Source organism: Bos grunniens, chromosome 22 (assembly GCF_055505025.1).
Source record: "Bos grunniens cultivar Pamir isolate PY7600 chromosome 22, Bosgru_T2T1.0, whole genome shotgun sequence".
In the NCBI taxonomy this organism is placed as follows: Eukaryota; Metazoa; Chordata; class Mammalia; order Artiodactyla; family Bovidae; genus Bos; species Bos grunniens.
In genome coordinates this window covers 29,607,478-29,621,893 of record NC_141186.1, presented here as the reverse complement: position 1 = coordinate 29,621,893, position 14,416 = coordinate 29,607,478, and the positions used below count along the sequence as shown (strand labels likewise).

Below are 14,416 nucleotides of genomic sequence, written 5' to 3'. Positions count from 1 at the left end.
ACTTTCCATTCTAAGATGAACCCGGGCCAACTGTAAATGACACCATCTTGGCACCATTATTTGAAGTCATTTTCCATTTAAAGAGTCTCACCTCAATGGCAGAAGTGCCTTTCACTGTCTGTAGCCCTTAATGCCCACAATTTCTCCCAGTTCCACTGATCAGAATACACAGATCGATGGGACAGTGGATTACTGGGATCCTTAATGTCTTTACTTCTCTTAGCGACAGGCTGGACCCTGGGCAGAGTGCCTGAAAGATGGAGCACATGAACTTTCAGCCTAACATCACATGTCTTGAGGAGTCTTGAAGGAATTAATGAAATAAAAAACAATGTCTGCTCACCAAATGCCTCTCACCTCTAAACTTCTAAGCTGCAAACATACATAAAATGTTTTTTTTTTCTTTAAATTTATTAACAAGAATATCCCATTCCACATTTTGATGACATAATAAACAACAATTTTCATGCATACTCTTATTTTCTTCCCGAAAATTACACTTTGAAAAAATGAAATGACTTGAAAATGCCATCCAGTAGAAGTCCTTCTTTTAACAACAGCTGCATTCTTGGAAATGTGTTCTATTCCATCATCACCACCATTAAGGCAATAGTATGTCTTTGTGTTTAAAATTTTAACTTAATATAAATCTTAGAACTGGCAGAAAAAAGTCAAAATTATTTTATAACACATCAGGCATCTTTTACAAATACAGTGCTTTTCATGTGGTACTTAAAAGTTGTTTCTATAAACTCAGCAATAGGCAAATTTCCTTTGCCTTTATTATTTCATCCAATTGGTGTAGCTTAAAACACACACAAAACCAGAATGACTAAGTTTGTTCCTTATTACAACTTTTTTTTTTTTTAATGAGCCTGCTCACATTGGATTCAATGCCAAACAAGTGGAAGATATTACAGTTCCCTTTTGGAGATTATGGTCTAGATATATAAATAAAAATATTCAGAACATATAAAGTAAAAAAACAAGATAAAATATCTTAAGCAAGCTAAACACTGCATTTTGCTGTTTAGTCGCTAAGTCATATCTGACTCTTAACCCACAAGCCCACCACATCTCCTGCAAGCAGGCAGATCTCATTCAGTAAACTGGTGAATAAACAGGCAAAAGAGTACTAGCAGTATGCTGCAATAAATCATATGACTCCCTATAGAACAGCTGCACCTCAATACAACAGGAATCTACCTGATTCAAATCTCTGGGGTGACTGAGGGAAGGAAGGTGACCAGCTGACAGAAGCATTTCAGAAAGAAATGCAATTAAAAAGGTGATTTGCATGAAGAAATAGAAAGCTTAAATGAAGTGGATTGCTGCGTATAAACCTCTAAGATCTATGTAAAGTAAAGAAGTGTGAAGACATCAGAGAGGAAAACATCATCTGTTCTAGGTAGGGGCTCTGCAGAATAAAACACACAGTGGACACCATCAAATACTTCAAGGACTAAAATTTTACTTTCATTTCTTCTTTGGGTGGTTAATATATACTTAGGTTACTCAAGTGGCAAGTTAGTTACTGGACAGAGCTCTTAGTTTTACTTTCCAATGTATGTATTTGTTGTTTTTCCTACCCCAATTCAGGATCTTTACATTACCCCACCATTCATTATCAAATGAACTGGTAGTATGAATTTCCAAAGTGGTTAAAGATCCTTCTTCACAGTAAGACAATGTTGAGTAATAACAACAAACAGGAATTTTCACCCATTCCCACTTTTCCCTGTCATGTAACACCTTCCTCTGCAACTGGAGTTAATACATCATACTGACTCCGTATGTTCCGGATGGGTTATGTCTATCTTCATCTTTAAAATGGCAGTAATACTAGGTATCCCCATGGCTTCTGTGAAGATAAAAAAGTATACGCCTGGGTAGCATATAATGGTCCCTCAATAAACGGTTATTATTCCACCTCCCACTGTGGATCAAAGTACAGCTCACCTAAGCTATTTTTTCTACAAACTTCAGGCCTCTAGTATTGTCCTGTCTTCAGTTTATCACAAGGAGTGTCAAAGTTCATTCGCTGTCACTGATTACACCACTCCCTCCTGCAAAGTAGGAGAGGGCAATGGCACCCCACTTCAGTACTCTTGCCTGGAAAATCCCATGGATGGAGGAGTCTGGTAGGCTGCAGGGCATGGGGTCACGCAGAGATGGATACAACTGAGCGACTTCACTTTCACTTTTCACTTTCATGCATTGGAGAAGGCAATGGCAACCCACTCCAGTGTTCTTGCCTGGAGAATCCCAGGGACGGGGGAGCCTGGTGGGCTGCCATCCACGGGTCGCAGAGAGTCGGACACGACTAAAGCAACTTAGCAGCAGCAGCAGCAGGTCCCTCAAAGTGTCAGCATGAGTTCCCTCATGCCCTAGAAGCCAGATCTAAGTTCTTACCATCACAATTCATTGCCAGATAGCACTGGCACTTCTAGACATTCTCTGGAAGATTCTTTGGCCTGGACCACTCTTTTTGCACTCCAATCCAAGCCACGGTGTCATTTTTGTTCATTATATCCCCAAGCCTCACTTGTTTGCTTGACTCAAGAAATATTTATTGAACATTCACTATATGCAAGGCCTTATGTATTAACCTCTTTGAGAAAAGAGGTGACAATTCTAGAAACTTCTCAACAATTCAAACTCCAGAATCTGTTCCGGTTTCACTAATACTTCACACTTCTATTTTGTTGCTTTCTCACTTTCAACACACTTGCTCATACAGCATCAAACAATTCTCTCAAAACAACAGTTTCACAAATGAGAAAACTATGAGAGGCCCAAGAATGGTACTGACTTTTTAAAGCTGTTCTATATATCTATGTAATATACATAGATATACATAATATCTATATAATATATAATCACTAAGTAAGGTCCTACTCTTTGCGACCCTGTGGACTGTAGCCCACCAGGCTCCTCTGTCCATGGGATTCTCAAGGCAAGAATACTGGAGTGGGTTGCCATATTCTCCTTCAGGGATCCTCCTAACCCAGGGATTGAACTTGCATCTCCTGCATTGGCAGGCAGATTCTTTACCACTCAGCCACCTGGGAAGGCCTCAAAGTGACAGTATAAGCCATTTCATTTTAGGTTTTCTGGGTATGTACCTCCTTTGAAGCTCTATTTTATTTTTTTAAAGTTCTTTCTGCCTTGTTCTATGCCACTAATAACATACCTGTATTTGACGTATGCAGCCTTTGCATCACTTAAGCTGTTTTCCAATGTCTTTATGCTTTTGTCAGCTGGTAATAGCAGTTATGGGGCTCAGGTGATTTGAGTGTGGTATTAACAAAGCCAAGACTGCGTTTCTATATGCACATGGACCAAAACACTCCGCTGTTTGCTACTCAGATACACTGCTGCAAAACCGTACTATAAATGCCTATCATATCTACACTGAGCAAGAGAGTGTAAATGGATTATTCCATATTCAACCAACACACATCAGGTGTTGACAAGTCTAACAGTCCCTCTGGGGATGGATAAGGATGGGGTTGTGAGATGCTGCTGTAAAATACTATTTTTCAAATGTGAAAGATGGTTACAAGGCCAGGTATTGGGGCACAAAAGAGGGAAAACTAACTCTGTACCGGGAGATGAGTAACAGAAGCTGACTAGGGAGTTTTCAGTCAATGAACCAGTGAACAAAGGGAACATTCCGAGGAGGGGAAACATGCAAGGGGAGAGACAAACAAGTTTTTAAGTGTGGGGAACTCCAAAAAATCTGGGCAGCCAAAGCACATGATCACCAGTGATAGAAAGGACTGTAGGTGTTCACTGAGTGTTTGGGTTCCTGGAAAACTAAAAGCATATGCCAGGTGCTGATTTCTTAAGTACACAGAACATCTCTGCTGCAGGCTTTTGTCAAGCATTTGTAAATTCACATGAGAATCGATTACACCACATCAGTGTCCACAGCTTTTCTCAACTTGAACCACAGAGCACACAAAAAATGATTGTATCATCTTCTCAAGTCTCCCAAAGATGCAGATAGGAATACGTGTGCGTGTGTATACATACATAAACTAATATCACTGTGAGTGCATGAAGGAAGGAGAAGGTAATTCACTACCTCCAATGCAAGCCTTAGAGCAGTAGAGTTCAATTCTCTTCAGAACCATTAAGAAAGTCAGTTGGGTTTAAGAATTTTGTGCATTTAGTTATCCTAGGACTGTACACAGAATGTGTATCTGTTCAGAACACATACAGAATGTGTATGTATTCTATACAGAGTATATGTATAGAAACTCAACCTGAGGCTTCTGCTCTTATTTAAAAGCTAATAGATGGCAAGAAATTTCCAATGGTGTTATAGTTTTTTCTTAGGGTGGCAGGGGAAGCAGTAAGATATGCTAAATCCACAACTGTACAATATTTGCAAATAATTTAATTGCTGAGCATCTCAGATGATGTTATTTATTTAGAATAAAACTAGGTAAAAAACATTCAGAACCCATGAATTTAAGGATTTGGAACCGCAAAGCACTACTGAGATCAAGTGAGGGTAAGCCTCTTATTTTATAGCTCAGAAACAAAAGCCAGGGCAAGTTGAGAGTCACATCCCATATTTAGGCCTTTGCAGGCACTCTCCATTTCCCTTCACGATTAGTCCTCTTTATAGGTGATACACACCACTTCAAAGGAAAAAAAAGGACTTTATAATGGAGTGATAATTAGCAATAGGAGCAATAGGGAAGAAGAAGCATTACTTCATAACGCTTCCCAAATTCAATGTTTATATCCACTTGAACACACATTGTAAGAACTAAGCTTATCTGTTTACATTTCAATGTCAACTTTTTTAAAGTCTGAAAATACTTTTAGATTTGTTTACTTTTTAGTGACACTGTTGCTCAAGTCAGCGAGAAACTGACTACTATCAGGAGAAATATGCTAAGACCATCGAACCTATAGGTATCTCATTTGTAGTAACTTTTCAAAAAGGTAGAAATAAAATGTGAATTTCATCTTTAATGCTTCTATAAGAAAACACTTTATAAATTCAACTTATTAACATCTCATGTCTCATTTATACTTTTAGAACGAGCTAAGTTTGAACTTACTTGGCTCAAGCCAAAGCCATTTATTTTTGGTGTCACAGGTTTTAATAGTGATTATTACTCAAACTTTTGCCGTGATTTAGAGACTTTAAAGTATATATTTTAAGCTACTAATACACACACACTTCAGAACACAAACTTAAATACAACTTATATATGATAAATGAGGAACCAATCAACTTTAGCCCAAGAGACAAACTTAAGACCAACAAATAGCAAAAATTAAGGATGATTCAGCCAATTTGTGAATCCATGATGAGAAGTCACCTCAACATTTATCTCCAGAACCAAATGTAAACAGAGGATGCCCCATGGCCCATAAAACCAGGATGACACACGCACCTTGGCAACTTTAAAGGACAAGATCTCCAGGGAGGCAAAGGGAAGATGGGTCACTTTTATCACTCAAGAGACTCAGAAAGGTCCCAACTGACCCTTATGCAGCTACACGAACGGTACAAATAAAGGACAATAGATCATCTAACACTTTTTCTATATTGTAGCAAATGGGGTTCCATTATTTATTAGCAGATTCACCTTTTAAATGCATGTCCATGCTTAAGTGGAGTAGAGCAGCCTAAAGATACAGCAGTTCAAGTTGCCTGATCAAATCAGAATTCCTTCCCCAAACACTCTTCCTGCATACTCTGGCACTGACACTGACAAACAAGGGTATCAAAAACAGAAAGATAAAAATCACCAGCTGTAAACGCTGTGAAGAAAACCTCATTAAATCATATAGTTAAAACATGGTCAGTGAGAGCAACACCATTACTTTGAGGAAGAAAATTAAAGACAGGAAGTCCACTCACCTGCTTGTTAACTCTCCACATTTTCTCAACAGTCCGCAAAACACGCACCCTGGTTCGTAATTGAGAGAAGGCATCCAAACTAGGTTGGAGGGTCCTCAGTTTACCAGATGTGGTTGGTAATAGGACAGGATGAGACTGCCTATACAACTAAGTGCTGCTTGGCTAACTGCAGCCTAACCCAAAAAGTTTGTGGTTAACTCAGCAGGATCTATCACATTAGAAGGCTTGAAGATGATTACTTACTTGAAATACATTTCTGGCAAAACCTCTAGAGAGTAGATGTTTGAAAGATTATAGCATGCTTATTAAAATACTTTCCCATATTTTTACTTCTGTGCAATCAACCATGCTGGGGAAGACTGCAACAAGTAAATATCTGCACAAACAGGTGTTCCACGTCTGAAAGATCAACCTCCATGGCATGGTGTATAATGCAAAACAAAGACATCTTCCCAAAAGACTCCTGAGAGTCCCTTAGACAGCATGAGATCAAACCAGAGAAACAAACAAAATCAACTCTGAATATTCACTGTAAGGACTGATGCTGATGCTCATACTCTGGCCACCTGATGCAAAGAACTGACTATCTGGAAAAGACCGACGCCGGGAAAGATTAAGGGCAGGAGGAGAATGGGGCAACAGAGGATAAGATGGTTGGATGGCAAGATCAACTCAATGGATACGAGTTTAAGAAAACTCAGGGATAGTAAGGGACAGGGAAACCTGGCATGCTGCAGTCCATGGGGTTGCAAAGAGTCAGACACAACTGAACAATAATTTTCTCTTGGGATTGATCCTGCACGAGACCTTCACATGTTACTCCACCAACACCCTGGATGCTTACACACATTCTCCCGCATACAATTCTTTCAGGTAAGACGCCTTCACTGAAGCCACAACTAAATCCCTGTTAACTTTTCCATATTATCAACTTTAGATACGACATTTTACTCCTTGGCAAGAAAAATTTTACCTATTAGAGGCAAAAATATGCGTAGGAAGTTTACACACAGTTCATACTAAAAAGTGTCCTAGCTGAGAGGTGATCACAGGTGAAGTTTCTGATCTTCATTATCAGAGTCTCTTATATGGTCTGCTATCTATTTACGAATACATACTGACCCAAAGCCAGGACTGTTCTGGAATAGGGAGATTCATAAAAGATGGTTGATGCAAAGCAGTGAAAAAGTACCCAATAATCTTTAACCTGAACCCATCTTGAAATCCACCCAAGAAGTTCACTTTCAATTAAACAGAATCATTCTGCTGCCTTCTGCTTATGAAAATGAGTGGGTAAAAAATTCAACTCCAATGCCATAATAGGTGTAGTTTGCATTCCTTTCCTGATCAAATTAAAAAAAAAAAAAAAAACAATTTACTCAAGATCTACCTTGCACTTAATAATTTACTACTAGTAAGCCAATGTCAAACTAAGACAGAAGTGAGATATGAAGAGGAAAAATGATGATAAAAAACTTGATACCTTTCAAGCGAGAATTACATAGTTGTGACTGAGCTCCAGAGTTCAGAGACACTGGTTCCCCACTACCCTGAATTTTGGGGGAGAATTATTTATTACTTTTTCACCATAAAGTAAAACGATGAAAACCTGATTTTTCACACAAGATTCATAATACCTTCAGAAGGCTCTGAGTATGATAAGCTGTTGTTTCACTGTTGGGTAAAAGAAGCTAAAACTAAGAAAACAATCAAGGCTGGAACTCAGTATATTTTAGAAACAGACGAATAAAGGTCACAACCTAAGTATATTTTTTTCACTGGTAAGACTGCCTTCTTAAAAAATGTTTTTCTATTAAGAGGATGAAAATGATAAATTTAAAACTTGTGCCCTTCAAAACATATCAATAAGAAAAAGAAAAGGCACATATATTTGATAAACAACATGTATTCAGAACACAGAACTCTTACAACTCTAAAAACACAGACAACTCAATTTCTTAAACGGGAAAAACATGTAGACAGACACTGGACTGGAGAAGACACGCAGACGGCTGCAAGCACAAGAGAAGACGCTCTTCCTCGTCACCTCAGGGCTGCGAGCTAAAACCACAGCGACGCCTCAACACAGCCACTAAGAAGACTACAATAACAATACAGTGCAACCAAGTGCTGGTGAGGCTGTAGAGAAAATGTGACCCTCATACGTTGTTGGTGGGAATATAAAAGAAGTACAACCCCTTTGGAAAGCTCTTTGACAGTCTTGTAGAAGTTAAATATACAAGTCAGCAATCCACTCCGAAGTTATCTACTCAAGAGAAACAACACACAAATAATAATAATAACCACACAAATGTTTATAGCTGCATCATTCCTAACAGTCGTACTGGAAACAATCCTAACTCATTAACTGGTGAAAATACAGAAAACTTGGGTTTAACCATGCAACCAAATACTACTACAATAATGAAACAAGGTGGACAAACCTCCAAAACACTGTACTAAGTGAAAGAAGCCAGATACAAAAGGCTATATAGTGAATTATTCCACTGCCATGAAATTTATAGAGAGACTAAAAACTTATCAATGGTTGCCTGGACAGTGAGGACTCACTGCAAACAGGTCCGACGGACCTTTCTAAGCTGCTGTGTTCTAAAACTGGACTTTAGTGGTGGCTGTACAACTGCATCAGTTCACTAAAACTCACTGAATCGTTTCATGGGTGAACTGTATAGTAAATAATGCAATATGCTATTAACTTAAACCCAATCCTCTAAATTATAAAATAAATTCTCAAAAATTTCTCACTTCTTATTCTTTATTTACCAATTAAACAATAGGCTATTTTCAAATATAAATTTTATTAGAATTAAAGGAAATTCAAGATAGTAGCAATTTATCATTTAAGACATGTTGTATAGAAAATTCTACACAGCATACATATTCCAGTCTTAACTGCAGTGTTTAAAAAAAAAAAAATGCATTGCCACTAATTGTACTCTTGGGCATTTATCCTAGAGAAACAAACTTAGGTTCACATAAAAACCTGGACACAAACATTTGTGTTAGTCACTCAGTCACTTTTGACTCTTTGTGACCCCATGGACTGTGGCCTGCCAGTCTCCTCTCTGTCCATGGAATTCTCCAGCCAAGGATACTGGAGTGGAAAGCCATTCCCTTCTCCCAGGGAAACGAGGGATTGAACCCAGGTCTCTTGCATTGCAGGCAGATTCTTTACCATCTGAGCCACCAGGGAAGCCACACAAAAATTTTATACCAGTTTTATTTTTTCATACTGTTCATGGGATTCTTAAAGCAGGAATACGGAAGTGGTTTGCCACTCCCTTCTCCAGTGGACCACATTTTGTCAGAACTCTCCACCATGACCCGTCCAGCTTGGACGGTCCCACAGCATGGCTCATAGTTTCACTGAGTTAGACAAGGCGGTGGTCCATGTGATTGATTGGTTAGTTTTCTGTGAGTATGGTTTTCAGTCTGTCAGCCCTCTGATGGAGAAGGATAAGAGGCTTATGAAAGCTTCCTGACAGGATAGACTGAGGGGGGACACTGGGTCTTCTTCTGATGGGCGGGGCCATGTTCCCTCCCTGCTGTTTACCTGGGGCCAAACTATGGTGGAGGTAATGAAGATAATGGTGACCTCCCTCAAAAGATCCCAGGCATGTACTGTTACAGTCTGTGCCCCCAACCCTGCAGCAGGCCACCACTAACCCATGCCTTCACCAGAGACTTCCAGACACCCACAGGCAAATCTCCTAACAGACCACCTGACCTGCCTCTTGAGAAACCTGTATGCAGGTCAGGAAGCAAAAGTTAGAACTGGACATGGAACAACAGACTGGTTCCAAATAGGGAAAGGAGTGTCAAGGCTGTATATTGTCACCCTGCTTATTTAACTTCTATGCAGAGTACATCATGAGAAACGCTGGGCTGGATGAAGCACAAGCTGGAAGTAAGATTGCCAGGAGAAATATCAATAACCTCAGATATGCAGATGACACCACCCTTATGGCAGAAAGTGAAGAGGAACTAAAGAGCCTCTTGATGAAAGTGAAAATTCAGTTCAGTCGCCCAGCTGTGTCCGACTCTTCGCGACCCCATGAATTGCAGCACGCCAGGCCTCCCTGTCCATCACCAACTCCCGGAGTTCACCCAGACTCACGTCCATCGAGTCGGTGATGCCATCCAGCCATCTCATCCTCTCTCGTCCCCTTTTCCTACTGCCCTCAATCCCTCCCAGCATCAGTCTTTTCCAATGAGTCAACTCTTTGCATGAGGTGGCCAAAGTACTGGCGTTTCAGCTTTAGCATCATTCTTTCCCTGGTGGCTCAGAGGTTAAAGCATCTGCCTGCAATGCAGGACACCCAGGTTCGATCCCTGGGTTGGGAAGATCCCCTTGGAGAAGGGAATGGCAACCCACTTCAGTATTCTTGCCTGGAGAATCCCATGGAGGGAGGAGCCTGGTAGGCTACAATCCATGGGGTCGCAAAGAGTTGGACACGACTAAGCTACCTCACTTTCACTTTTCCAAAGAACACCCAAAAGCTCAACATTCAGAAAACTAATATCATGGCATCCGGTCCCATCACTTCATGGCAAATAGAGGGGGAAACAGTGGAAACAGTGGCTGACTTTATTTTTTGGGGCTCCCAAATCACTGCAGATGGTGACTGCAGCCATGAAATAAAAAGACACTCCTTGGAAGGAAAGTTATGACCAATCTAGACAGCATGTTAAAAAGCAGAGACATTACTTTGCCAACAAAGGTCCATCTAGTCAAGGCTATGGTTTTTCCAGTAGTCGTGAATGGATGTGAGAGTTGGACTATAAAGAAAGATGAGCACCGAAGAATTAATGCTTTTGAATTGTGGTGTTGGAGAAGACTCTTGAGAGTCCCTTGGACTGCAAGGAGAGCCAACCAGTCCATCCTAAAAGAAATCAGTCCTGAATATTCATTGGAAGGACTGATGTTGAAGTTGAAACCCCAATACTTTGGCCACCTGCTGCGAAGAGCTGACTCATCTGAAAAGACCCTGATGCTGGGAAAGATTGAAGGCGGGAGGCAAAGGGGACGACAGAGGATGAGATGGTTGGATGGCATCACCAACTCAACGGACATGAGTTTACTTGAGTACACTCCATGAGTTGGTGATGGACAGAGAGACCTGCCGTGCTGCAGCCCATGGGTTCGCAAAGAGTCGGACCCGACTGAATGACCGAACTAAACTATTTGTTCATAGCCCCACAGTGTAAATAACCCAAATGTCCTTCGATGGGTCTATGTCACAATTATGGTACATTCATATCATGGAATACGACTTAGCAATAAAAAGGAATGAACTATTGATACACACAACCTGAATGGATCTCAAAGGAATTACGATCAGTAAAAAAAATCCAATTTCAAAAAATTACGTATGTATGACTCCGTTTATATAACATTCTATAGAGATGGAGAACAGCTGAGTAGTTGTGAGAGAGGCTGGGGGTGCGGGTGGTTAATTATGGCTAGTAAAGAGTAGCATGAAGGATTCTTGTAATGGGGCTATTCTGTGCCTTGACTGTGATAGTGGTCACACAAACTACATATGTGGTAATATTATAAAAAAGCAAATACACAAAATTCTTTCACACCCACCACCAACAAAGGGGTCTGAGTATAAATATAGGAACCTGAAAAAAGTCTATGGATTGTATCAATGTCAATTTTCTAAAAGTGGTATTAGTCATGCAAAATATTACCACTGGGAAAAACAGGGTAAAGGATATATGAAATTTCTCTGTAGTATTTCTTAAAACTGCAATGAATCTATATGTATTTCTGGATAAAGGTTTTTCAAGTTTAAAAAAAAAAGTCAAGACACTATATATTACTACTGTGCAATACCAATGTATCACATATTCTGAGGAGGCATTATGTTTAAGTCTTGCTATACATTATTCTTTTTTATGGGGCATAAGCCTCCTCACCAGAAGAAAAGTTTTCACCAAAAATCAATCATTAACTTTCAGCAGAAAGAAATTCAGCACTTAAAACTTTTATACCAAGTCACATCAAACAATTTCTGGAGGTAGACTTAAAATTTTCACCAAAAACAAGAACAATCTTATTATCAATCAGAAAGGTATATAAGCCATGCCTTTAAAAAACTGTAAGGCACACAAACAGATCTGTTACAAATTCCAGGTATACCAAATAAGTTCAAATCACTAACCTGGGTTCTTAGTACCCTGGCATGTGACAAAGTGCATCTGATAAGGATATCTGGGCATTCTGGTTAGTGGAAAGAAGTATCACCATAAACTGCCATTCTGCTTCCAACCTGTCTTTTGCAAATCTGATTTCATCTTCTTTCACCGTTTATTCCCACTACAAGCCTGTGACAAAAGTCAGTATAGTCAAAGCTATGGTTTTTTTGAGTAGTCAGGTACAGATGTGAGAGTTGGACCATAAAGAAGGCTGAGCGCCAAAGAATTGATGCTTTCAAATTGTGGTGCTGGAGAAGACTCTTGAGAGTTCCCTGGACAGCAAGCAGAGCAAACCAGTCAATCCTAAAGGAAATCAACCCTGAATATTCATTGGAAGGACTGACGCTGAAGCTCCAATACTTTGGCCAGCTGGTACCAAGAGCCAACTCACTGGAAAAGACCCTGATGCTGGGAAAGATTGAGAGAAGGGGGCGACAGAGGATGAGACAGTTGGATGGCATCACCAACTCAATGGACAACTCCACCGGCTCAATTCAATGGAGTTGAGCCAATTCTGGGAGATGATGAAAGACAGGGAAGCCGGGCTTGCTACAGTCCAAGGGGTTGCAAAGAGTTGGAGATGACTTAGCAACTGAAGAACAACAACAACAACAAAAGCCTGTGAGACTCAGTCCCTGGAACCTGGTGACCTACTGATGGCACTATGTAGTCTTCAAATGGAATGGACAACTGCCAGGAAAAGGAGGATTGGGTAGAAGTGGGTAAGATTTCCTGTCCATTTCAAAGAAAGGAGCAGCTGTAAAGTAGTCATTTAAAACTATAAACATTACCTGGTAGTTATAATAGAAAGATAACCAAAATGGGCACACACCGTCGTCCTTTGCACCCTGAACTAAACAGATAACTAAAGACAAAAGGATAGAAAATATGAGAAGAGATTCAACAAAAAAAGGAATGCCAAAGTTCAAAATTATAACTCAGGGAAGTATGTTCAGAAGATTAAGCCCTCTCAACGTTTCAATAGTTAACAAATATAGATGGATTTCAAATAGCCAACAAATGTTTGAAAAGATGTTTAACCTTCTTGACAAAGGAAATGTAAATCAAAACCATGAAAAATCCTTCCCCATCCTATAGATTCCACTCTCCCCTCTCAAATTTAAATCTGATAATCCCACTGCTGGCATTATAGACATACCCTGGAGATATCCTGGGTTTTGTTCCTGAACTTTCTGATTTTCCAGTGCATATAAAAGGTATGTTTATACTATACTGTAGTTTATTAAATGTTATGGGCTTTAAGAAAAAATACACACCTTAATTAGAAAATATTGCTTAAAAATGCTATCATCTAAGTCTTCAGCACATCATAAAATTTTGCAATAGTAAAATCTTTGATTTGTAACATCAAAGATCACAATCATCATTTAACAATGAAAAAGTTTGAAATGCTGCAATAATTACTGACATGTGACAGAGACACAAACTGAGCAAATGCTTTTAGAAAAATGTCAACTGACTTGTTTGACACAGGATTGTCACAACATTCCATTCGTCAAAAAAGAAAAAAAAAATGCATTACCTGTGAAGCACAATAAAACAAGGTATGCCTTATATATGAAAACTGGAAATCTGTTGCTCGCAAAGAGTCTGGAGGACAATTTAACACACAGTCAGCCCTCTATCTGCAGGCTCCACATTCACGGATTCAACCAACTGCTAACTGAAACTACTTGCAAAAAAGGAAAATATTTCCAAAAAGTTCCAAGACCCAAAACTTCAATTTGCAGTGTGACAGCAACAATTTACATAACATTTACTTTGTATAAGGTATTAAAATTAATCTAGAGATTATTTAAAGTACACAGGAGGATGTATGTAGGGTATATGCAAATACCATGCCAGTTTATTTAAGACACTTGAGTATTCTCAGAGTTTAGTATCATCACAGGTTCCTGGAAACAATCCCCTGGTAATTCCCAGGGATGACTATGATTCTTAATACTGAAGAAACTCGTATCTTACAATCCATCAATTCCACTTAAGATCTCTAAAGAAACTCACATACTATCACAAGAAAAAATTTCAAAGCTGCTTCCAACAGTGCTATCTGTAATAAAGAAAAAGGAGAAGCAACTTATCTAAGAATAGACAAGCTATATTTTACCCAATAAAATACTACACAGCAATTAAAATTTGCAAGTCAGATCTAGTATCAACATGGATATATCTCAAACAAAACTTGAGTGAAAAAAAAGATGCAAAAGGAGAGGTACTGTACACCATTTAGGCAGATTTTTCAAAGAAAAAAGGATTACACTGATAATGAATTCTTACAAA

General features: G+C 39.3%; 1 protein-coding gene across 2 annotated transcripts in view; it reads right to left on the bottom strand.

Moving 5' to 3' along the window:
- RYBP (RING1 and YY1 binding protein) overlaps positions 1-14,416 on the bottom strand; it is a 73,656-nt gene that overhangs the window by 33,396 nt on the left and 25,844 nt on the right. The window contains exon 1 of one of the 2 annotated variants that reach the window (XM_086366730.1): positions 5,891-5,979. The exons of the other annotated variant lie outside the window; for it this stretch is intronic. Within the exon in view, the coding sequence (XP_086222856.1) occupies positions 5,891-5,964 (74 nt within the window). The 5' untranslated portion in view covers positions 5,965-5,979. Of the gene's footprint in view, positions 1-5,890; positions 5,980-14,416 lie in introns of those variants that run through there. 2 annotated transcript variants of the gene reach the window in all.